Genomic DNA, 26,710 nt, shown 5'->3' on the forward strand with positions numbered 1-26,710 from the left:
GACGAACAATAGTTAGTGTCTTGAAGTGGTGCCATTCATCTTTATCTTTAGAAATGTACCTGTCTTTGATTTCCTTTTGGCAGAAATAGCATGTGCAACTTGGCAAAATAATAAAAGAACATTTTGTGTGTTGTTTTGTTTGCATGTGTCATTGTAGGCACGAGGTTGTCATGACTGTGCAGTCTTGTCTGTCTCCTCTTTCTCTCTCTCTTTCTCGCAAACACACACACACACACACACACACACACACACACACACACACACACACACACACACACACACACACACACACACACACACACGCTCATCCCCATGCACCTGCCTTGGGTATCTATTTCAATGCACCACTGAATGGATGCATTATATTCATCATCGTACATTATTCAGATTTGAATCAGGGTCTGTCAGCTTGCTGGCAATTCAACTTCCACATTTAATAGCTTGGACAAGAATAGCCTTGACAGCACATTGCTGTGATTCACTGAATTTCTATGGCACGCTGGCCACTGAATGTAACACCATGTTTCATTTTCCTAACTGGTTGTACTCTTTGAAATGTCATTACCCCTGTGACTTCTGCAGTGTTTTCTCTGTTGGTAGTTAATAGCTGCGGTGCCTTTCTTAATCAGTCTGCTGGCTGTTGTGCATGCAAATTCAATCGTAGTCACAGAAAACACAAAGCTGACTCAGGGAAACTGTTTAAGTCCTGAAGGTTCTAGCAGCCACAGTAATGTTAATCCATTTTTTGAAATTCAGGCGTGCGGTAGGGGCAGGGGGTGTGTGGTGGAAACAAAGTTGCTCTAATCTTCCCACATTTGTTTTCCTTGCCTCAAGCTTAAATGCAAGACGAGATTGTTCTGCACTCATAATTGCTGGTTGCTAAAGTTCCCTTCTCATGATTTGATGCACAGCTAATCCAGTTTTCAGGTAGCATGTGTACGAGGCGCAGTCGTTTCACCCAGAGCCACTTGAGTTAAATGTGTCATTTTATCACACATCAGCTGATAGAGTTCAGAGTCACTCCACATCAAGGTACTTTTAAATCCTCAGTCGCAACGTCATGTGCGAAATGCCTACACATTCATAGACTCCCATACACTTGTTTGTGCATGTGCAGATTATCTAAAAGGAACATGTTGTTCTTTCGGCCATATTATGTTTATTCCCACAAGAACACACAGAAAACAGATGACATTCAAGGAATGAAAAAAATGACCTCACTTGAATGATAAATATACTAAGGTGCCAAAATGTCATAGTGAAAATCATTTTTAAAAAAAGGCATCAAATTAAATAAAAGAAATTACCCAAAAAATGGGGGGTTTTCTTTTGGTGATTTTAAAATTGCACATCATGTGACAGTATACTGTAGAATGAATGTAGAATTAATTAATGTATAATTTGGCTGACTAGAAAATACCCTGTTTTTCCTGTTACCTCATCCATGCAAGCTCAAGTGACCTTCAAGGACAAGTCTAAAGTTTAAAGGACCATAAAGTATATAATGTGAAACATCTAGGGCTTGTGTGATGGTGGTGAATTTGCAGACTGAATGTGTGTGCTCACTAAAAAAGTGCCAGATTATAGGGCAAAAGCTGAGGGTGACCTTCAAAGGGGGGAAAAAAGAACAGCAATAAGTTAGCCAGATGCTAAAGTCACGAAATAAGACATCCTGTTTATATCTTTAGTATATTTAGCTTTAATGCAGCTGAAAATATCAAGGTTGATTATCTGTAAGCTTTTAAAACAAACAAAAAAAAAAACATAAAAAGGATACATGGAATATTACATTTTGCTTGAGGAGCATTTGAAATTGTCATATATAAAAATCAAGAGCATTTCAAATAGGATTTGAGCTTGAACATTACATATAAGTGTTGAAAGCTATATCTGGATGTTAGTTTTAACTAGAACTGACATGCATTAGCCAGTGGCGGTGGCTAGGTGGGAGGGTAGGGTAGGTCAGTGTGGAGTCCCCTTTATAAAGAAATTGTGCTTTATGTACCAGGGGCTTGAAATGAAAGCTTCATTTGCTGCAGTGGGCAGGTGAATTAAATCTTTAACCAACCATACCGTAGCACATTTATGCAGTTTTGCCAGCATTTGCCTTGTTGTTATTCTTAGTTTAAAAACCTGAAAATGGGTAGAAAATGAGGTACTAGCTGGTTTGTTTTGGGTCAAGGCTCCCAGTGTGTCGAGGACAGAATTAGACATCTATAACGAGAGACAGCACAGACGTGAGAAAAAGTGCGATCAAAGAAAATAACACTGGATTGTGGTTGCCGGCACACATTGCCTTCATAATGTTCTTATTTGTTTGTGCATACTTGAAGACTCTTTCCTTCTAGGTGAGTGAGATTTCTGACGCAGAAGAACAACAGTGACAGAGAAAGGATAATAATCTCCTATATTAAATCAAAAAAATTGCAGATAACAAGGTTCCATTACCACACAGAAGCTGCAGTCAGACACACGAGCTGAGTTATGAGATTATGCTTTAACGAAGCTGAATTAACACACTCTAAAATGAGAATACTGGATTCATAATAAGCCCATGGTAAGCTGTCATGGCTACCAGTTTCCGCTCAAGTTTACATTATACAACTTGAACTGTCAGAGTTATAGCAGTAAGTGGTCATTATTGTATATAAAAACACAATCTGAACCCCCCCACCTGTAAGTGTAGATATAGATACTGTACATGTGTTTCTCTGTATGTGGACTATTTGTCTACAAAACCAATCTATACTATAGATTGACACTCTAGTAGAGGAATATTGCATGAGTTGGTGGCGGGAGATATGTCTTTTATCTCTGAGTGCTGCAAAGGACCAAGCCGGCCATTGACCAAATGAAACCATATAATGTCATATGTCTTTATCCAAAGTTTTCTGGGCTTTTAGCTGTCAAACCCATCAGTCAGACAGTCTGTCAGCAAGTGGGAGCTCCTCTAAAGCAGCGGCTGAGCCATTGGTCTCCCCTCTGTCACCCCCTGAAACCCTCTCTTCAATCTCCTCATCTTGGCTCAGTGGATCCTGCTGTGACAGTCGGTTTAGGGGGTCAAACGTATGCATTTTGGGTTCAGGGCTGAGGAGGGAAAGCTGTGGCAATAACGGCTCCTCGCGAAGTTTAGCCGCCATCTCCTTGGCGCTGCAGGTGGGTGTGTTGGTCTCATAGACATCGTGGAAATTATTGTAATCTACCTCGTAGAAGCCCTTCTCTAAGGATAGCACTGGAGTGAAGCGGTAACCCCACAGGACCTCAGTGTCCAGGTACGAACTTCTTGCCTGACACGTCATCCCTGCCAAAAGGTAAAGACAGGTGTATGTACACACACAAACATTCACACAAAATCAAAGAGCACACACGACAGTCCGAGGGGTCCATACATGAGAAACCAGAGAGCCAAACACACACAACCAGAGTGGATAGGTAAGCACACAATGACATAGAAAGAGGCATAGGGAGAAAGAGCATCAGTTAATTATTCATGGTTACAAAAGAACAGCAAAGACGTGCATACTGTTTTCTCTACACTCCTATCATCAGTCTCCAATCATATAACTAGAGTATTTTTTTAAACACTGAAGTATTTGGCTAGTTTGTTGAGTTTACACATAAAAAAGACTGTATATATTCCATTAGTTGTGTTTTAATAGTAAGCAAATCTGAATAAAAATAGTACACGTCACATGCCAATATTGTGTGTGCACATGCTTTGATAGTCAAAAGGCAAAACAACTACGCATTGATTCATTTAAATGCTAAAGGCACATGTTAATTGCATGTTTGTAGCTTTTGCTCAGTAAAGTATTAAAGTATGGTTTAACACTGTGGCTTAACACAGGTGTGTTACTCAAATAGCAACAATAAAAGCTTGGTGTAAGTATAAGACTTGGGAGGCAGCATTCACAATATATTTTATAACAGCATTTCTGCTTGCAAAAGTGTAACTGGTAACACTAACAATATATAAATAACGTCCTCATTTTATGTTTGACAGCGTTTTAGTAGGTAAAGGTGAATGGCTTGGACATGAATTGAGCTGTGGTTTGGGGAAGGCCTCGAAGGGGACTGAAGAGGAAGAATTGAAAAGGGGAGGGACGGTAGGGCACGTAAACAAGATTGAACAGCTTGTAGGACTGGGGGAACCTATATAGATGAGAACCAGAAGGAGCAGTATGGAGGCGTGGTCCGACTCGTGAAATTCCGATACTTAATCTCCAACTAAATAGCATTCCTTTTTGATGAGCTACATCCATGGTCTTGTTATTATACATGGTGGATGTGTGGCACAGCTACTGAAGCAGTGCAACTGTAAAAGTCCCTTTGCATGTTTTCTTTTATGACAAGTGCAAATGTCTGCTCATGTTTACATATCATTTGTAGGGCTGAGAAAACTGGCTAACCTAAGTCGAACTCTTGCTATCGTTGTCATTAGTTATAACTGTGTTTTTCTTCCAGTGTAGGTAGCTGGTGTGAAATAGCCTTAAAAATGTGAGCTGCAGAAAGTTAGTGGTGCAGTTAATACGTTCTTGTTAATAAATTAAATATGACCTAAAGCTAAATAGCAGCTAGCATCAGAAACCACTGCATTTTTTTTTATTGAGGAAAAAATAATAAAACAGTATTTCACCATACCTCCTCATTGATAACTTTAAAGCAATTTTAAAATGAAGCATTTCAATATTTAATCATATAAAGTTGGCCTCAGAGGCTTACATTATTCATCATGGGCATAAATGTCTTGCTAATCTTGGGCTTTTATTGATTTCTTTGAACTGTTCTTTTTCCTGGGTGGAATTTGAACAGCATACATCTTTAATGACTTTACAATACAAACATTAAGTGCACAAGTGTGAATTTTCTCTAATCCACACAGGGACAAAATTCTTCCTACAGGGAACCAAACTAATATTTGGCTAAATGTCCAAATATTGTTGCACTGGACATGAGCTTTTTGCATATTTCTGGCTGGATCTTTTAAGCCAAATTCTTTGCAGAATTATTAGAGATTACTTAATTCTTTAGTTTTCCTGGTACGTACCTGGCTTTTAAGCAAAGTCTACATATGTTCATGTGGTTGAGGTCAGGGCTTTAGAAAAATTAATTGAGTGTGGACAGTGACACTGATGTTCTAGTAGTTTCCAGTTCATGGCAAGCTTGAGACTTAATGGTTCCTGGGTTTATTATGAACATCCTAACCATTTCTCTGTGACAGTTTGGCTCTTCTTTTACGTCTTGGCAAAGGGGTGCCATACCCAAATAACTTATATTTACATAGATTTGTTTGAAATACTGCTCTTGGAATCTGCAGTTGTTTACTCAATATGCCTAAGGCTTATCAAGTTAAAAGGCATTATATAACCTTCAAGTGTTTGTATAGATTTGGGTCTGTATAGATGTGCTTTTGTCCTTGCATGGAACAAAGAATTCCAAATTGTATGGAAACCTGTCCACGCAATTTGTTTTTCAATAAAGATGTGTGCTGTACAATCATTCCACCCAGGAACAAAGAACAGTTCAAAGAAATCATTAAAACCCCAAATTACCATGGCATTCGTGCCCACAGTGAATGCATATAAACTTCTGACAGCAAAGTAAGTTTTCCCACTTCTCAGTATTCTGTCTGTTTTTATATCAGCAGCTTTGAAAAGTCTGCGTCAATTAGCTAATAAGACTTACAGCTTTTAAAATAGCCACAAAATAATCACTGCCACAACTTTCCAAGCTGGAGCAATCATTCACACGCTCGATATGTAGCTGTATATCACTTTAAACTGCAAACATCTGACTTTCCATCGATAACCTTTGAAATAAATAATCTGTATGTATGTAACATCCCCAAAAACATCAAGCATGGGATGAAACTGATATGGTATCTAGTGTGAGAGGAGAGGCTTTTGCACATTTTCTTCAGCTTTCCCTCTGGATATGAGTGGCCTACTTTCCACATTTAACTTGTGAAATATAGCATCTTTCAGTTCCTAATGACAAGAGATTCTATAGTGTATTTTAAGGTTGTTGAAATAGTATTTGATGTGTTTGTTTTAAAGCCCTAGTTTAGTAGTCTAAATCCATTAAGCTGTTCAATGAAGATCCTTAGTACCTTCTCCTGTTGGCATGTAGTGGTGCACAGGCTTTGTCATGACTGTCACAAAACAATATTTGACTTTATATTGGCCTCGTGGAAGATAGAGACTTCACAGATATAATTACAGTATTTTGCTAATGAATTAATTTAGTCCCTATTGTTGTGATCAGATAGTACTCCCCCCCCCCCCCCTTGTTTATTAGCCATTTTAATAAACAAAGACCCTCCTGATAGCCATGTGTAGATTGTTATTGTAAATTTCATTGTGATACATTATAAATATACAGTAAAAAAAACAACTGATGTTTCTTTTAGGATAATTTGGTCACTTCTGCAGAAGCAGTATCTGGAGATTTCTACAGCTTGTAAAGAGGACTCAGATTTGTTTCATCCATACAGTGAGTGCAACGAGTACATTTCCTCCAAAACAATGCCGCACAAATGTAGTAATCAGGGTGAATTAAAAAAAAAGGATTTTCCAAATGGAAACCATATATTTCATTGGTTTCCATTTGGAGGTGCAACTTTAAGTCTCATGGTATCATGCCTGCTGGAAAATGGAACAGATTCTTTTCCAAAGGAAAAAGGCTACCATGGAAAACTGCCGTCATGGAAAAAGATCATGACCTGTGAGCATACCATGACTTGAAATCCAGGTGGAAACGATTTGTTGAACTTGACATATCCTTACAGTAAGTGACAGTGATAGAGCCTAGAACATCATTGACACATAATGTATTAGTCTCTTCTAGGTGATTTTGTTTACTACCAATGTGTCCATCATGCAAATAGTTGTAGTAATCTTGCTAACGGATAAACCATATAAACAGTATCATCAAAAAAGTTAAATTGTAAAGGTCAAGTTGAAGGTTGTAACTTGACCATGTGTCTTGACTCTTTTGTTTTTGCCCTCAAGGGTTCCTGTCAGTACACACGTGTCCTCTGATGAACAAAGATGCTGAGGGCTTATCTTGTGACTTTCTTTCTACTTTTTGTTTGTGGGCCGAGGCAAAAACCTCGAGACAATCGACCATCCTTCTTCAATCTGAAAATCTGCTATTAAACATGCTCTAATGAACTTAACTGCTGATACATAGGCTGCAGGCTTTGTATTGTAAATCAAGAATCAGCCTCTATCAAAGAATCACAAATGATGACCAAACAAACAAACAAATAAACATAAACAATGAAAACCAACCAACTAAGTAAATAAAAAAATAAATAAGTAATGACTCCTGAAATGTCATTCTAAGCTTAGTTATTGTTTGTATTAAACTTTAATGGCCCCATCTCAGTGTTTGAAAAGATTGTTTGCTTTATATTAATTCTGGCAGCCTACAGTCATATTCACTTTTTTTCTTTTCATTTGTCTCTCTTTTCACCATTTGAAATCATATTTGTGGGTCCTGCTGCAGATATCGGTTTTATGAATTTTCTTGCAAAGTATAAAACAAAAAACAGCAGTGCAGACACCGTTGTTTTCACAAGCAACAATGATGATGATGCAATATTCTTTCTGTATTCTGAGAACTGGCATAAAAGAGGGTTTATTTTATATATAAATATTGTGAAGGACACAGGGGACAAACACACTATGTTCAGTTCAGTTTAGAAACACTTCTCATAATGACAGCAAAGTTTGTTGTTAGCAACATAGTGTATATGACTGGGCCTCCATCACAGCAAGTACTAAATAGAATGAAGCATGGTCACGTACAGTTTTAGTTTCCTAATATAAAACATCAAAACTGCATCTGCTGTATGTTGCTGACAACAAACCTCTAGTGGCTTTATTGTTTTAAAGTACCGCAGTGAGTGTTTTGTGAGTGAAGATGCTGTATGACTTTATCTCTTACATAGCTGTGGAGGAGTTTTGACCCACTCTTCTTTATAAAGGTGTATCAGTTCATCAAGGTTTGTGGGCCTGCATTTATGCTCAGCTTTCTTAAGTTCCTGCCACAGGATTTCAGTCAGATTTAGGTCTTTTCTTTTTCAGCCATTCTGTTTGATTCTTTCTACTTGGGTTCATTGTCCTGTTGCATCACTCAGTTTGGGGCAAGCTTTCACTGTAGGACAGACTGACTCACATTTACCTCTAAAATACTTCGGTATGCAGTACAGTTCATGGTCTACTCAATGACTGCAAGGTGCTCAGGGACTATGAATGCAAAAAAAGCCCATATCATTAGCCCTACACCACCATGCATTACAGTAGGTATAAGGTGTACGTGTGGATATGTTGTGTTTGGTTTTTACCAACATGGTGCTATGCATTATATCCAAACAACTTGCTCTTCTTTTTTCAGTTTCTTTGAGCCTTGCACAATCTGACCTTGGAATTAATTTATTGGGATATCTACTCTTGGGAAGATTGGCAGCTGTCTTGAATGCTTTCCACTTGTGAATGATCTTTCTCACAGGAGATGATCAACTTTATGCCAAATTGACTAGATTTAGGATCATTGCTGTATTGTCGCAGGGCCATTACCTTACAATCTGAATCGCCTTGAGGCCACTGTTGTTTTAATTTGGTGCTATATAAGGAAAATCTAACTCAATTGAATGTATTTCCTCCAAACATTGTTTTAAACTGAGTGTTTCAGACCTGACAAATACCTAAAGCTCTACCTTTTAGGTACACACTTGCTGATGATCACTTTATCAAGTGCATTTAATTAGGAGCATCTAGCTGCTACTTATTCTCTGAGTTTATATGGAAACATCAAGGGTGTACCTTTTATATTAAAGTGTTTCAGAATTTTGGCCATTGTTTTGTTTGAATAAACTGTGTAATATATATTTCCTGCTTTGCAGTTCATCTAAGGCACTGTTATTATTTCTTATCATATCCCAATATGTAAAACTTTAGAATTTAAAGAGGGTGTACTTTCTTTTTACCGTGACCGTACATCTTAAATCTAGAGTCTGACTCAAAGTCACAGCCAGAGTGCAGCCAATGAGGAAATTACAAGCAAGGCACACTTTACTAAATTGGGTGCATAAAACGTAGTGCATGCACATGTAATACAATTTGCTCCCATGTTTTTAATAAATGTTGCCCCACATTTCCATAATTCTTGGCCACAGGATTCATTCCAGTGTTTTGATTCTCATTAAAGAAGCCACCCTCCAAAATGGATTATTGAATTGCACTGGACTGTGATGTAATTGAGAAGAGACTTTCCTCAAAAGTGCAACTTTGTAAAGGGATATTTTCCCAAAATCAGTCAAGACACCAACAGCGTCCTGTTTGTTACACCACAACATTTTGTAAAAGAAAAAGGAAAAAAAAGAAAAAAAGAAAGACGAATTTTACATCATTATTATTGTTATTAAGATAACTAAAACCTCCACTGCAAAGGAGGGTCAGCAAATTGCTGTTTGCAATCATTGAATGACTTCTCTCTCATGCTGTGTTGCAGCATAAAAGCTCAAACCAAGGCACCAGTATTCTCATGTCGGGTATGGCTATTTTGAGAAAGATAGATGGATATTTGTTAATTGAGTTAATACAATATGGATTGCATGTTTGAGTCTGCATGCCAATTAATGAAAGAAGACTGAATCATTTATTTGCACTTTGCACACAGTCTCTGTGTGCTCTTCTCATAGCTGACTGCACGGCAATGTTATTTGCCTACATATGGCGTACTTTCATAAAAACTTGATTGTACCTCATTGTCCCCCCTTTACAACAGGGCAGAGTTGTTTGTGCTGTTGACCAGGGAAGTTTGGATCTCTGCTCTTTGCAGCAAAATAGCTGGTGCGATGACCTCATTTTATGTGGGAGAAAGACTATCCTGTTGTGCTGGACTTCTCCATAAGCACTTATCACTTATATAGCATTTAACAGGCTCGTTAGTATCTACAGCTATGGATATGTAGGAAAGTTTTTCAATCAAATCACAACATTACCACTTTGGAATTTTCAAATAGGTGTCATAAAACTTTTTAAAAAAGGTTTTATTATTTTTATTAAATAGTATTATTAAAAAAGTATTAATAAGTACTAATAAGTACTACTACTACTACTACTACTACTACTACTACTACTAATAATAATAATAAGTATTAATAAGTAATTCCCATTAAGACTTTATAGAAAAGGGAGTGAGGGAAGCAGGGGTGGCCTATTTTTTTGTTTGTTTTTATTAAAGTAAAACCATTCCTTGCTTTCAATTAAATATGAAATTGATAGCTTTTGTTGCATCAGCTAAAGTGATCCAAAGTCTTGTGTAAGAATCTCATTCAGTTTAAACTTTATTTTAAACTCCAATTTAAATTTGGAATAAAAAGTGTGAACATGATTGCATAATTTTACTCATCTTATACTCATTAGACTCGGTTATTGTATCGTGACATTTTCCCACGATTTTAAGTTGACTAACTGTGAAGTGTATCATAAGCTGCTTTTATTTCAGAGAGCCGCTTTGTTATTGCAATTACACTTGAAAAGCAAAATTTGGTTTAATATGTCATGTTTGTGTTTTGCTTTTTTTTAAAAAACAAAAAACAACAACAAACAAATAATGTGGAAGCACCTCTTGTAAGTGATTTCCAGAGCCTTACTCACCATTATGCTGCACACCACAGGCTACACAGCTAACAAGTAATGGCTGCGAGAGCATGAAGCCAGTTTCACCACCCACGTATGTATCGCTTCCAAAATATACGTGACGACATCCACGTGAGGTCGTACGCAGGATATTTTGTTTATTAATGACTTTTTATTAACGACACGTAAAGCCTGGGCCTGAGGTAGCTTTCTGTCTGTCACTGTGTTCTTTCTCACGCACAGAATGAAAGTCTCACATACAAAAAAGGAAGTGGGGGAGGGCTGGTGGATGGTCAGATTAGTTTGTTGCCTAGCGGTCAAGGACAGTGACGACATAACCCCTGCATGATGCCATGGTCTCTGCCGGTGAAGCGAAAGGTGATTTAATGCCTGAGTCAAGTATCAAGCAGTGTGAGCAGGAAGTGGGATGACTGCTGGTGCTTTGCAGGAAAAAGGAAATAAATAAATAAATAAGATGAAATAGAGCAGAAATGTTCACACGAATGCAAAGCTGTGTCTGGTCATATTAGGTCATTTGATGGTTTGTTAGAATTTTCAAAAAGCCAACTGTGGCATCATCAGACCGCTAATCACTGTGTGTCTCCTTTACTCATGTGAAGTATGATGCAATCCAGTAAAGTAAATTAGTAGCATGTATAATTCAATTAATTTAAAATGAGTATATTGTAATAAGTCCTTCAACAAAGGCCATTAAAAAATGCAGGTTAGGCATATAAACAATACTTGATTTAGCCACAGGAACAAGTTAGATTGACAAATGACTTGTGTTGAACTTGTGGTCTTGACTGCAGTTTTAAGCTGGGAAATACTTTCTGGAACTTTACAGATACACCTGGTCATCTCTGCGCCATTAATGTAACCAGCCTGCAGCACTTTTCAGGACTGCTTGGTTTTTACCAAAAACACACGCCAACATTGCAGGTAGGTACGCTTCATTGAATTGAAAATAAACAGTATCAAAGGCAAAACTTTGAAGTAGCAACAGTAGAGATGCCGGTACAGATAAACATTTGTAAAGAGGTTTTAGAGTTTATTTGTCTGCCTCGGTTGAAGGAAGAAATATTTAGTTTTGCAGTTAAAGATTAAATAAAAGAACAGTCAACAACTGTTGTGGAATTAAGAAAATATACATTTCAAACAATTTATTGACTCTAAACTGACCCATATAGAATAGGAAAGATATAAAAAAATGTCTTCTATTTTTTAATGCATTATTATTAGGTTTTAATTAGTATCTCTGTCTTTCCATCATTTCCAGTAAGCAGCGCTTACTGGCAGGCTCACCTTTCCTCTTTCGCCTCTCCATCCATTAATCCATCCTAGCTCACTGCTTGCAACATTTCCTCATCTCTTTTTTTATTGACTTATCCTCATTTGTATGCCCTCCCATACTTCCTTTACCCCTTCCTGATAATCTTACCCCCTTCATACCTGTGGCCTCCACCATTCCCTCAAGAATAACCACAATCTCGAACTCCTCCTTTTCCATTTGCGCCAGGGACATTTCCCAGAAGGGGCTCTTCTCATTTATTTCATGAGAGATGATGAGTGGTGAGACCAAGAACAGCCGGTCATCCCCTGTGTCAAAGCCAATGTTGATGTCAGTCTGGTTGAGCGGGATGAACTCCCCCTCTTTGGTCTGCTGTGAGCGGATCAGCTTTGCTCGAATCGATGCCTCCACAATGTGAGAGTTCCTCAGGTCGCCCACCCGAAACATCAGGCACATCTTGTTATCTCGCACCGATATGACAGCGTTGTGTGAGAACATGAGGGTCTCAGCACGGTTCTTTGGCTGTGAAATCTTAACAAACATGCAGCCCACCATCATGGCATTGACAATGGAACCCAAGATGGCCTGCACCAAAAGTAGTATAATACCTTCAGGGCATTTTTCGGTAATTACACGATAACCATACCCAATGGTGGTCTCCGTTTCAATGGAGAAGAGGAAGGCTGAGACAAAACTATTAAGGTTCTCCACACAGGGGGTCCAGCCCTCCTCGTCACCATGCACTAGATCCCCACGGATGAGTGCGATCAGCCACCAAAGAAACCCAAAGAAGAGCCAGTTGACTACATAGACCAGTGTGAAAATAAAGAAACTAAGACGCCAGCGTAGGTCCACCAGCGTAGTGAACAAGTCACTGAGGTAACGGTAGGTCTCTTGCACGTTTCCATGATGAACGTTGCATTTACCATCCTTTTGCACGTAGCGCTGACGTGGCTTCTTCACTGGGTCGGCTATCAGGTGGGTTCGCTCTGTAGAGATCTGAGGCTCCCTCAAATGTTTGGGAAGCTTCTTCACCTATGTGAAAGAAAAAAGACAGAGTGCTAAAGTAAGGAAAAGAAAAACGGTCAAAGAAATTAGGCATGAAAAGACAGAATTAGAGAGATATTTTACCCGCATTGATTTGCTCTGAAGAATTTGTTAGGCATAGTGTGCTGGAAGATGTATGTGTTAACTATCACTGCAGTATGGGATTTTCTATCAGGTTTTGCTAAGCCACACTAGAGGTGAGGGAGAGAAGATAAGCGAGGCAAATCAAATTAAGAGCCGTTACAAAGTCACTTTGTAGATGTCTATGTATACACAGAGGGCAAAAAAGAAACAGAGAGTAAGGACACAACAAGAACACAAGGACACTCAAGCCTTTGTCTATGTTGGCCCAGCTCCAGCGAGGCAATCTGGCTCCACAACTGTGCCCTGCCTTCCTCCCTGTCCCTTGTGTTCTTTTGCACTCTATGGAACATTTGCAACCTCGGATAAGAACAGATCTACCACCATCCTTTAAAAGACCCTTTAAAAGACCCTAAAAAAACCGATGTATAACTAAAGAATCACCTTACACTTGTAGGCATTATTATAATATCATATTATAATATCATATTTTGTTGAGTTTATTTATGGTTAGAAAAGGCAATGCTTCACAATGTAGCTATAAATTCAAACATGATTTGGAAAAAAAAAAGTTTTTTTGGCCTCCCTCTTACACAAATAAATACATAAAAGACCAACATACACCAAAGACAGTGTTTTAAGGGACCTTTCAGAAAAGCACAGGGACTCTTTATTGAGACATTGACGCTGTCAGATCTCAGTTGGTAAATGAAATGATTGTGTCAAGACGAGACAACGATTGTGTCTCTTTCTGCTAATCTTACACCTGCAAACCATTTCTCCCCACAGCCACACGTTCATCAATAGGGAAGTTGCATCCATCATAGGGATGATCATTATCGTAGTTTAGTTGGAGAACAGCACAGTGTGAGCCACAAACAGTGTCCTTTTTGGTGCCTTTGATTGTAATGCCTGAAAAATAAAACCTGCCGGATTTTTATTTTAATTTTCAAATCGTTTTACTGTGTCAGCTGCTTTTTAACTGCAGCTGTGCTAGGTCACATCTATATACTATTGATTTTCTAGATATAGATTTAATGTAATCAGTTTTTAAGGACCATTTTGAAAAAGAAGAATTGAAAGACTATTCTTATTGATCTGCATTGCAATTAGTGGCTTGATGACCGTGCGTTCACTAAATGTCAATGCGGTTCCTTATTACAGACCATAGTCAGGGAAAATGCATCAAACAGTCATGCAGAATGCAGTCGGCACACCGCTTTTTAAGGTAATGCTTTAAGCGTTTCTTCTCTACTGACAAGATGACTTGACGTATGGCCGTGTTTTCTCGAGTTGTTAAACGCTACTACAGAGGTTTTCAATGAAAGACAGCCAAAACAGGCCTTTTCATTTCCACTCTTTGAGCTGGGTTAATTGAGTGATAGATGAAGACATCACAGCTAGTGCTGCCCAAACTCCAGCCTTTGTAGTCAATACTGTCCCTGGGGGTGATGGCCCTTAAAACAAATTCATTAGCTGTCTCTGTTTGGCACTAGTAAGTACTGGGAGTTTTCTCTCACTGAGCCTCGCCAGACAAGGTTGAGTAAGCTGCATAAGTTTCAATCAGCTTGGGAATTCAGGATGGATAACAACTCCACTAGTTATTTGGGATGGCTGTTTTTTTGGTCATTATCTTCACTGCCAGGTAAACTGAATTAAACACTTATTTAAACTACTAAAAAAATTACACTTTGGTAGCCTTAATTCATGTTCATAGTACTTATTTTATCTATTCAATAATTCTACAGCATATCTACTTTATAGGGTAGATAAATTCTTAAGTTCTTAAGCATTTCCATAATGCTTTCCACAATGCTTTGTTTTCAATGTCAGAGCTTTCCATATTATTCATTCTTATCTTCTCTCTATATATCTCTCATCTATTTTTCTACCCCTGCTTTCCCAAAAACGAGGTCTCACCTCCACTCTCTCATATAGTTTCTCTAGTATTTCACAGTTAATCTCTCCCAGTTGTTTAAATATAAAGTAATACAGATTGGGCAAAATACAGTGTGTGTACTGTGCGAATACCTGTGCAGGGGTGACGCCTATCTCCATGTTGTGGTCCATTAGGACTCGGGAATCTCCTGCCATCCTCAGCTGGAGCTAACCTGTCGAAAATGAAAAAGTGCTTCATGGGATTTGTTATACTAAACATATTTCCAGAATGGTCATTTGTTTTTTTTTAAATAAACCAATGCGACAAACAATAAAAGGTCATAGCTATGTTACTGAAAGAGTACATACTGCATTGTATGTACAATCTCAGGCTTTTTACATTTCAACCCCTAGGTATTGCATAACAGATACAGGTATTGCGTGAACACATTGCATTTAGTTGCATCCATTACTGAAGCTGATTTGGTCCGTGTGCAACTGTAGCAAGATTTGGGTGCTTTGGAAAATATGTTGGTCATAACTTTTGCAGACAGGATTTGTAGGCGCAGCCAGTGGTTTAAGGCTGTCTGGTTTATGTTCACAGGATCTCGACTCTGCTTTTTGTGGATTGTTGACCTCCAGCTTACACTGCGGCAGTTTTCCTTAGCACCTCCAGATCTGAGGCAGTGGTTTTAAGCTAAAAAAAAATGGTAGGTTCCAGACTGGGAAGGAGTTGTTGCACCAATAAAGTATCTCAGGCCTGGTTCAAAGGAGGGATGAGGGTCCAGCTTGAAATTAAGAGGTGGACTGGTGAGAATGAGAGGTGAGTTGAGTGAGTGTTGATTTGTTGTTTCTTCTTCACTCTTTTTTTCTTCCCCCCACTAACTGTGTTTTTACACCATTCTGAATTTAATCATTAGTTATTATTAATCTCTGGCAGGGTCTTTACCTTGCAACATAAAGTACCTTGAGACAACTGTTGTTGTGGTTTGGCACTATATAAATAAAATCAAATTAAAACTGAATTAAACCACGCCTACAACATATAGGTAGAAAATGAAAGAATAACATCACCCATGAAAGTGCACTGTTTTACAAAATAGACTCAATAAAACAAACTTCAAATGGTTTCTAGGTTCACTCTTGGATCTCAGTAATTCAGGAAGTACTCAGAATAGAGATGGCACATTGAAAGAAGACAATTTGGGCAACAGCACGCTTCCTGGACACTTCTTAAGGCGAGGTGTTTTGAGCACCCAAAACACTTGGCCTGAAGAGGATACACTTAGGAGCTCATGTCTCATCTGGCCTGTGGCTGCATAGAAAGAAGGTGTGTCTCTGCTCAGACTGCTTCTCCAAGACCAGAACTCAGATAAGCAGAAAATGGATGAATGGCTTTGAAATCGCATGAATTTGTCATTATGTCAGGGTTTGCCAGATGGTATATTAAGAGATCACAGAAAGCTATAAGGTTAAAAAAGGTCAAGCCATTGCAGTTGTAATTGTTGCAATATATTTTTTCAAAAGTCTATATAAAGATTTCTTTCATGTAGGCATTTCCAGGGATGTACTTGTGGGGGGAAATTACTGTTATGGCAGCTTGACTTTGCTGCGTAGAAGCAAAAGTAAGCTTATTTTTGAAGAAAACAAAAGATATTCAAAATATAAAGGCACAAAATGTCTTTATTTTTTACCCCTGTTTAACTGCTTGTTAACCCAAATATCTAACCAACAAATCACAAGACAGCAGCTCAATGTATTTAGGAATGCAGACATGGCCCAGACATTCAGCTAAAGTTCTAACTGTGTCAGAAATGAGGAAGAAAGGTGATTTATGTGAATCTGAACGTGAGACAGCTGCTGACCTGCTAGGATTTTTCCCATTTTTCCTGACCTTTTTGTTTTTATATTGGTCAGTAAAACACATAAAATATCCAGTTAGTGGCAGTTCACTGGCATAAAATGTCTTGCTGATAGTAGAGGTCAGTGGAGAATGACCAAATGCTGACAGGGAGACAACAACAACTGAAAAACAAAGCAAAAAAACAAACAAACCAAACACTCATTACAATTAAGTTATGGAGAAGAGCGTCTCTGAATGCACAACATGAAGCAGATTGGCTACAGCAGCAGAAGACCACACAGGTCCCAATTATGTCATCAAAATTAGAAAATGCGTCTAGTTGTACCAGTTAAGTAATGCAGCCCATCTGAGTATTGTTGCTGATCCTGTTATCCCTTTATGACCACAGTGCACCCATCTTCTGGTGCCACAAAACTCCAGTCACCTCAAACTGGTTTCTTGAATGACATTGAGTTGAGCTTTAATCAGTGAGAACACAGCCATATGTATTTATTAGTATTTAGCTCAAAAAACTGCTGTAGGTGATCACCGCCAAGAAGAGCTAGCATCATGGCCGCATGCTGCTAGTTAATGAACACAGCACACTGCCAAACTAGAGCACTGAACGTGCCAAAATGTTTGCTGACAGTGTAGTTTGCATGTTTTACCAATAACTGTACTGGCAATGCACTATCTGCATGTAGCAAGTCAAGCATGAATATTTTTTCACGGTTATGTTTTGGTATACACAGCGCAGGGAACATTTGAGGTCAAGACTGAATCACAAGACAGGATGTGAGCATTTGTTACATAAACCTAACCACACTGAGGATATCAGCTGTGAGGCTGAGCATTTCCATGAATTCAGTTTCTTGTAAACTAGGTTTGACAAAGCAAATCATTTGTGCATCATTTCATGCACAAAATAATGCACACAAATGGAGGACGTGAGGGCAAAAGTCAGCACCTGAACAACCCTGATGTGCTCGCTTAATTTTATTTCCAGTTCAGACTCATGAAGTAAATATTAAATATTTGACTATAACCACCAAACAAGACCTAAGTAAGGGATTAGCTGACCTCATCACGCTGGAGGTGACCCAGTGCCCAATGCTGACCAATTTGCCTGGATGATGAGGCTCAGCTGCACATTTTTATTTTAATGATGTCATTTTCCCAAAGAGCAGGCTCCTCATCGCCATCGTTGCCAGTTCTTGTGACTGTGTGTACCCACTCGCACACACTGCTCTCTCGATAAAAAACGAAACAACAACAACAAAAAACCCCGAACACTGCTTTCACTCTATTCATCATCCTGCCCATTAAATTGAATGATTATTCTCTTAATCAGTTAGTGGCAGAGAAATAAGCACCTTCAGCTGTTTCCTTCCCTTTACATTCATTCCAATATAAAATGAGCATACATATTTTCTTTGTGGTTGTTTTTAGCACAACTGAAGCCAGTAGGTGATGTGCTGTGACAGCCTCCGGTGCAGTGTGATGCGGTTTTAAAGAGCTTTTCCTCTGCTGTTGAGTTGTATTACAAAACAGGTATTTTTAAACATCTGTTGTGTGAGGTCCAAAGTGACAGGGAAAGTAGAAAGGGAACACTTTGAACGTCTCCTGAATGATGTGGGATTTAATTACTGCCACTACTATAATTTTAGAGGGAAGTGGTGTGTATGTGGGGTTTCAGATGAAGCCCTAGTTTTGGAAGCAATCTTACTACACCTTTGGAGCCCCAAAAGAGGCAATTAATTTATAGAGCCCCTGGGTGTTATTTAAAAATCAGATACTTTTAATTTGCTCAAAGAACAAGGGATACACGGGGCCTTGAAAGTAACCAAGCAAAGGAACAGTAAATTACCTTTGTGGCTCGTTCTTGACCTTAACAACACCTGACATTTCTTTGCCATCTGTCTTTGATGTTACTTTATTTGATCACTGACAAACGAGGGGAGGGAATACAAAAGCGAGCACAGGGGAAGTGAGAGGACCACGTCACAAACCAGATCCACACAGGAATGTAGTGTTGACAATGTTCGTCCAAAGCAAAGGGCAGAGTGACGTGACAGGCATCTGAGCAGAGAAAACACAGACAGACAGACAGACAGACAGCAGAGGTGCGCACAAAGCTTTCAGCATAACTTGCTGAATACATTGCAGGGGTTGCAAGGTCTCACTTTCTGACTCGTTTTTTTTTTAGGTTCTCCCATGAATTAAATATGATTCCCCAGAGATTTGTGAACTCCAGACCCGTGTGCGCTTTCAGAAAGGCTGTAATTGCAGTGTCTGCTCGCAGTTGCAGATTCAACAAGCCCGAATGAGAAGTGTTCGAAATGGATACCAGCTGGGGTGTTTTATCTCAGCGCTTTAAGAGGGTAACAAGCATTTATCTTGTTACCCGAAGAGTGACTGGATGCTTTGGTTGAATTGTGTTTGTGTCCTGATAACAAGAGCACTCATCTATTGTGTTTAAAGCCAAGAGGTACTAGTAAACCAGGCAACTTGCCTCCTAAGGGATATCTACACTACATATATTTCCCTTATTTGCTGACACCGCATGCTATAAACAATTATCCATACAGAGCGCAGCAAAATGTGTTTTGTTCTTCGTCTAACCTGTAGCAAGCACTATAATTTCCCCTCAGGGGCTGACTGGTACTGAATAGAATTTGCTTTGTGATTTAATTTCCTATATTTTCCTGAACTTCAGAAACTTGTATTGTCAGCTTTGTGAAGTAAGAGCGAGCTTGTAACTGAGCTAAGAGAGGTTCACATCAATACTAATCACCAACATGCAAATAAAGCCCTTGAATCAGATCCAATCCTGAATTATAATTCTTACTTGATCAACTGTTTGGTTCAGTAATCCCCCAATTTCTTCTTTATTTCACATTATGTGGAGATTATCGATTGTGCTTTCCTTATTTCCTGTCTGAAAGCTTTGCAATTGTGCTTATTTTGGAAATGCTGACGCTCGCCCCAGTCAGGAATAACTTTCAGGATCCAAAATAAAAGATAAAATCTGCAGTATTTTTAATACAAATAAAACAGCATGCATTTTTAGTGACTTCACACTAGACTTTTACCTGACAGTGGTGCTTCATTTCACCATTCCTCATTGACCTTTCTGCTGAGCATGACAGGGTTACAAATGGCAGCAAGATATGCAGCAAACACAGCAGTATCCCTTAGTTCAACGGTAAAAACAGGACTATTGGAGGATCTCATCCATAGATTTTGAGCTCATGGATGAGTGTTTTCTGTTGTTTCATCAAAAAAAGAAAGACAAATGGTGCTGATAGTGAGAAAAATCAATAAAAACACAGGCTGAGGATGAAGAATAAGAAAAAATAGAATAAAAAGAGAAGAAAGGCAGATGTTGCTAATTTTGTGAAGATGTTTTTAGGATTATCTTAAGACATTAAGACGTCAGCTAGATTTAGGTTTACCAGTCCCTGCATGGTAAAGATATCTGCACTGGTAGAGTCTTTCTACAGGAGCACAAGAGCTTTGTATTTGCTTGACTGTCCACGCTTCTCCACTCCTCCCTTCAGTCATGGTTACTGGACCTGTCATGATTATCCAAGGCTAAGACTGGCCCATAAAATAACATGGCTTCATCCCTATCTCTGCTCACTTATGACACTTTGAGGTCGGGCAGGTCAAATGACTAAAAATGTCCCCAGCTAGTTTGTCTCCAGGCTCTGCAAACACACACACGCACACACACGAACTTACCAACTTACCATGTACCATTTTCCCATTATGCCCGATAGTGAGCTGAGTGTATCCAGTTGTGCCCTTCCTTCGAATGACCTTCTCCGGAGTGACACTGCTGCACCAAGACATTCCATTCACACTGGAGAAATAATTTTCCTAATGATTCATCCCACTCTCTCACACACACATCCTTTGCATCACACCTTCCTTGATTGAGTCTTTTCACTACTGTACAGTTTTTACAAAAAATTCACCAAAGCCAAAAATGTCAGTCTTCCACTAAGATGAGCACCTTTACAAAAGAAAAAGTGATGGCCATTTCACATTGCTGCTGAAGTGGCAGTCGATGGGATTAAAACCCAACACCTACTGGAGCCAAATCGCACCCTCTTCAACCATGCTGGCCTGAAGTGTGAGAGACGTGATGGAAACAGAAGTGAGATGTGTGAGGCAGAGAGGTGGATATGCTCCCTAACACCCCCTAACTTCTTCTGTGCAGTCTATAAATTGGACCCACTGATACAAATTCTCTGCATCCAAAATCAGTCTTAGTGTACTCGCTTATTAATCCTCTGCCTCATCTAACTGTAGAGGACAGAACAGGAGGGGAAGATGAGGTGAAGTGAGGCCACAAGCATGGTAGGGGTGGGGCTGCAGAGCCGGGCAGCACATGGAGAATGGTGGAAGAGCCAAAGGTCATGATCTGGATCAGAATTCATAACATGCTTCACTGTGTCCCCGTGCTTGTCCCTTTGAGGATGCTCCTTCTCCATAGTCAGCACATACTAAGTCAGAATGAAATGAGATTAGGGTCTGTCAGTTGCATGTTAAAAAACAAAAAACAAAACAAACCCAAACCTTATTCCGGTATGTTGGGTATAGCAGCAGAGTAACAAGGTCTCTGCTCAGTTTTTTGCTGACGTGTCCTTCAGCGGAAAGCTCAAACCTCTGTTTCTGACAGCAGATGACATGCTGTGAGTGAGTCCAATCTGCATAAATGTGAAGCAAGTTGGTGTCGAAGCAAAAAAGCAGAGCAATCTTGAAAACATTCTTTCAAAAGATGTCAAATTAAAAAAGAACATGGTGTCACTCCATAGGCCTTAACCGTGCAGCACGTTGCTCTTGCATCTCTGCTAATGAATGGTAAATGTACGGAGACTTTGCAGATCCATCATCTTCCTCTTGGTGATGGATGCTCACATCCCGTGCATAAAACCTGATAAAAATCACTCTGATCCGATAGAACAGATCCGAGGTGTATTTACATTTTCATCCTTTTTGACGTTATTATTGTAATTTTTTTTCGAGTGCTCAAAATTAAGTATGTGCATCAGCAGTATGTGCTCTTCTGTATAAAAAGCTGTATTTATCACAATGCTGATTAATGCGCATTGTTCTTACGAAAAGAGAAAGGAAAAAAACATGGTTACACAATATGGATCGAATTTAGTCAAGCTGTCATTGTGTCTGCAAATGATATTGATGGGCATTTGTTATACTGGCCAAACAAAATAGCAGACTGGTGCATTTCAAACTAAACAACATCCAATTCTGCCAGCATGTCTGAAGACAGATATTTACAAGTACATGCACCATGTAAATGTCCCACAATGCAATTGCCCTTGTGTGATTTAGCTAACTGGCCTGGCTTGAAATGTTATCCACTGGATATGAGACATCAGTGCACATCTCCTACAGACTGCAATGCCTGACAAAGGCAGCCATGTGCATAGTGCAAGCATTCTCCCTTAACATAGTAAATAAAGGATAGTGCAAGCAATAACCTGCTGCTAACAGAAAGGAGCGCGGCCCATCATGAACATGTCCACTTAACCTGGAAATGTGACAATTTTTCACATTTTTTAAAATGTAGCCAGTGACAGAGTACATTTTACAGTCCTGTTGTTAAAGAGGTAGCTTTGCAGCATTAGTTTTTAATCCTCTCACACCACCTGGACAGCATATGTTACTAGAAAGCTCACTGAGGGATGTTCAGAGCAAAGTGTCCTGAAACATCCAACAATTTTTAAAAGATTTCTTGGCAATTACCCACGTACAGAACAACACTGCATCAAGCTACAAGATCCCTAAAGCTGTTTTTTTCCCATTCATGATGGGTAACCCTAGGTATATGTAGAAGTGTAGACATGCTTTAATGTTTTTTATGTTAGTATAGGTGTGCTGGACAAAAAGACAACCATGACACAAAGCAGTGATCCCTGAAGCAGTCATCTCATTACCAAACACAGGTTGAAGGTTTATTTGTGTTGTGTGTAGGCTGGAGCAGCAGCAGCAGCAGTCTCATGCACTCTATCAACTTTATGTGTGATGAGACTATAGAGAAAACGCACGCTCTGTGAAGTTGTGGCAGAAGCAGAGAGTGTGCCATGTTATAAATCTGCTACATAAGCATTGTAGGTGCCACTTTAACATACAGTGGACAAGCACCGATTTCCATTGGTTGCAGATTTACGAGCACATAAACAGAGTGATTGATCTTCCTGAGGGAAAGACTAGATTATTTAAGAAATTGTATTCAGCACATCTGTCTCTTGCAAGTAACACAAGCATCAGATTGCTTGCATGTACAGCTCACAGAGTGGCGGGGCTTTGAATTATAGACAGTAGTTTATCAAGAGCACAAGCTAAAACTGAAGGAGAATTTATAGATGGCAACTAGTTCAGTAGGGCTGCATAAACAAGGCATCTTTATGTAGATCTATAAAAAAATAAGATACTGTAATTCTGAGCTGCACTCGGAGATGGATGCACATTTTCCAGGGTGTGTGATACTAAAAAAAAAAAGAAAAGAAAAGATGCAAAAAGCAAAAGAAAGACAGACAAAATCTTCACGGCTGGCTAATCTCTTGACACAAATGTGCCACTGTGGTATTAGAGAATCGCGGATGTGGTTTTCTCCCCATCCCCTTGAGACACACAGTCTTAACAAAATAAACACATCCAATTAATTATTCACACTGTCTTGTCTTTTGAGAGTCTCTTTAGATCCTGCTGAGCATTATTCCTGCCCTTTGCCCTGTTTTGTCCACTTGTTAGGGAGATCTGAACACGGGCTTAGTAGGAGGGGGAAATGAGGTGCACAGCCATGAATTACAGTTGCAATGATAGCCCTATGAGGTCAAAGGCCTATCTATCAAAAAGCATTACATCACAGCAGTTCACACTTTCCATCTGCAGCCTTGAAATAGCAAATCACTGTTCAAGCAGATGCGAGAAGGGTCACGGTGAATTGCAGTGATTAAAAGTAACATCGAGTGTGGCAAATAAGCAGGTTTTTGTTGCAAATTTCGGCATTAGGATATCACCCCGGGCTTTCCCTTTTTCTGGGTTTGAGTTTGAGTGATGTGTAAAAATGTGGTTAATGATCAGAGCATCGGCTTTAGTATTCCTCCACATTAAAAAATCATGATCGAGTCTGCACATTGCCTTGACACCGTCTTCCCGATGTGCCTTGATGAGACGATACCAGGACAGACAGGAGCTTTAGAGATCAATTAATGTGACCATTAAGCCCGCTGCAATGTCATCAAAGTTTTACAGCAGCAACTCTTGAGATGTGTCTCCCAGAGAGTCCGCCATACAGTAAGGGAGGTTGGGGAAAAAAAGTGGGGTGCATGAGACATTAAAGCGAGCAGCTGTATAATCTCCAGGCCAGAAAAGAGGAATTATTTTCTCTTAACACTTTTGATGCAGTCTGCAATATTCATACCAGCAGCTATCACGACCCAGTGTCCTTTGCTTCATCTCCAACTTTTATAGAATGTAAAAAAAGAAACATGCAAAGCCCAAACATGCTGCGCTGCATGTTGGACGTGCGAGACCCCCTCCTCTACACACACGCGCGCACAGTCACACTTACAGTAACACACAGATGCACGTTCACTTTAGGTTCGCTGCTGCGCTTGTAAAACTCCTGCATTGTACTGAGAGAACTACAGCACGGAGCCCAAATAGGCACAAACAGTAGAAGCGTTGACAGGCTTTTCTCTGCTTGCGTCAGAGATATTCAATGCCTTTTTGATTACCCTGCCCCCTGCAATGAGGGGATGCATAGTGATGATCTATATATCACTGCAGTGACATAGGATTGGGGTGGGGGTAAAGGGGGGGGGAGTGCAAGATGTGGTGATAAAGGTTATTGCTGAAGTACCATAAACATTTTTCTTTTCCCGGTCTCTTCCTCTTGAATTAGCTTACATGTTCTCTTTCAATCGGCCATTGCATTCGCTGTTTCTAAATAGTGGATATTGGATTCTCACAGTTTTGGATTTCTCCTTGTAGTAATGTACACTTTTTTTATTTGTCAATTCTCAAACAAATAATGCTGTCATGCTATGCCATTCGCAGTCAAACTGAGAGAAGACAGCTTGGACGAGGTGCCACGGTCGTATCATGCATCAATGGCTTTAAAAACCTCCCCTCTCCTCTTTTGCCTTCCTCTCCCTGTCTCTTCCTCTGCTTTTTTTCCCCTCCTCCATCGGCGGTGAACGACGCTTACCTTCAGGTCTCTGCAGGAGTAGCTGGTGGGCTCCCTTCGAGGCATTTCACAGCGGCTCTTCTTCCCAGGACTGCACGCTCCTTTCCTGGTTTTGTTCAATAAACAACAGCCCTCCTGCCTCCCTCCTGCCACCCAGCTCCTTCTGCTCTTCACCACTCTCTATCTACTCCTGTGTGAGAGGGGGGTCTGTCTGTGCTTGTGTGTGAGGGAAAGAGGGAGTGAGAGAGAGAGAGCTAGCGGTAGAGTGGATGCGAGAGGAGATGGGAAGGATGTTAATATGTATGTGTTTTTTTTTCCTGTCTATTTTTCCTGTTCCTGTCTTCTCACTTCGACTGAGATTGTACTCTCCGTCTCTCGGGATTTGTCCTTTATTGGAGTGTATGTGTTTATGCCTGTTTGCACTGAGCATCAGTTTCAGTGTGTGTGTATGTGTATACATCTACCACATGGTTCCTTTTTTATCTGCTGCATAGGCAGAGAGAAATAGACTCAGAAAAGTCAAGTACAGTGAGAGGGAGGCAAAGTCAGATGAGGGTGGTGTATGTGTGTGTGTGTGTTTGGCTGCAGACAGGGAAAGAGCAGTCATGTACAGTAGTGTGGTATAATCAATTGCTCTAGAACTGCAGTTGAAAAAACACCCTGAGGGGTTGAGAGAGTCATAAAAAAGTAGAAACAGTGAAAAGAGATCTCATACAAAAAATAGCTGGAGCAAGACAAATAAGAGCTGAAAAGGGAAAAAAGAACCAAAACATACGAGACAGAGGTGAAGGAGGTGCTAAAAAGAGTGAAAAGGACCCTTTGGACCTAGAAGTTCAGTTTTCAAGTCACACACTAGCACCTAACGTAGAATAAAGGATGCCTGTATAAACAAACTGAAACTATAGTCTTATGCAGTCACATCAGCCATGCTGATGGTCACTGAGCTCATGGGGCAATGATCAGTGTGGAGTTTATTCAAATACATCCATGTAGATATTCATTGATCATATTTCACATTTTGTTACCAGGGTAATATGTACACAAAATATCATACCCATCAGGCTGCGGGCAGAGAGGTGGATGCTTGACACTGAGATGTTATTAGCATGACATACAGAAAACTGAATGTGCGCTCTCCACTTAACAGACGGCGAAAGATGAAAATGAGAGCAGAGAGAAAGAAAGATAAGGAGATGATGATAAGTAGGGGAGGAGCAACAGAAGCAGCTATTACCAGAAAGGCTCTTCTCGTACATCCTACACTGAGTTTGGGAGGATATTTATGACTCTGCAGCCCCCCCCCCCCTTTTTTTTTCTGCACATCACCCCCCACCCACCACTTCCTGTCACCAGGATAGACTCTTGTTTCTGTTTCCCAGGATTCACCGACTGGGGAAGCGATGACAGCGGATTATGGGACATCAATGAGCGAAGCTGTAATAATGAGGAACTTGGGATTTGGCCGAGGGTTATGAGTTCTGGACCGTACTCAGGGTTAGCGGCGCTAAGCTCGACGGTAATAATGAAATGTTGGTGATTTTAATTGTAATAATTCAGGTCCTTCAGCAACAGCTGTGCCGATCCCGGCTGTGGATGAGCCCCGCGTGGCTTTGAGTTGTTCAGATCTGGGGCATGTTTAATTATTTCCCCTCCTGAGGTTACACGACTGATCAAAGCTTGAACCCCCTTCCACCTTA

At 39.8% G+C, this 26,710-nt stretch overlaps 1 protein-coding gene across 1 annotated transcript; it reads right to left on the reverse strand.

Moving 5' to 3' along the window:
- Nucleotides 1–1,509: 1,509 nt before the first annotated feature.
- kcnj5 (potassium inwardly rectifying channel subfamily J member 5) lies at nucleotides 1,510–25,208 on the reverse strand. The gene is made up of 4 exons (XM_082502043.1): nucleotides 25,035–25,208; nucleotides 15,100–15,179; nucleotides 12,102–12,975; nucleotides 1,510–3,301 (listed from the first exon to the last, which is right to left on the reverse strand). Exons 2-4 carry the CDS (start codon nucleotides 15,160–15,162, stop codon nucleotides 2,916–2,918), a joined length of 1,323 nt encoding a protein of 440 aa, XP_082358169.1. The 5' UTR covers nucleotides 15,163–15,179; nucleotides 25,035–25,208; the 3' UTR covers nucleotides 1,510–2,915.
- Between the last annotated feature and the right edge of the window lie 1,502 nt (nucleotides 25,209–26,710).

The sequence above is a fragment of the Aulonocara stuartgranti genome, assembly GCF_965226115.1.
Source record: "Aulonocara stuartgranti genome assembly, chromosome: 14".
NCBI classification, from domain to species: domain Eukaryota; kingdom Metazoa; phylum Chordata; class Actinopteri; order Cichliformes; family Cichlidae; genus Aulonocara; species Aulonocara stuartgranti.

Excerpts from the sequence above, each read along its gene's own strand:
- kcnj5 (XM_082502043.1), bottom strand. The coding sequence starts at position 15,162 with ATGGCAGGAGATTCCCGAGTCCTAATGGACCACAACATGGAGATAGGC. Across the intron at positions 12,976-15,099 it reads TAGGCGTCACCCCTGCACAG|GTGAAGAAGCTTCCCAAACA; the intron begins GTATTCGCACAG and ends TCTTTCACATAG. Across the intron at positions 3,302-12,101 it reads GGGAATGGTGGAGGCCACAG|GGATGACGTGTCAGGCAAGA; the intron begins GTATGAAGGGGG and ends ACCTTTTGGCAG.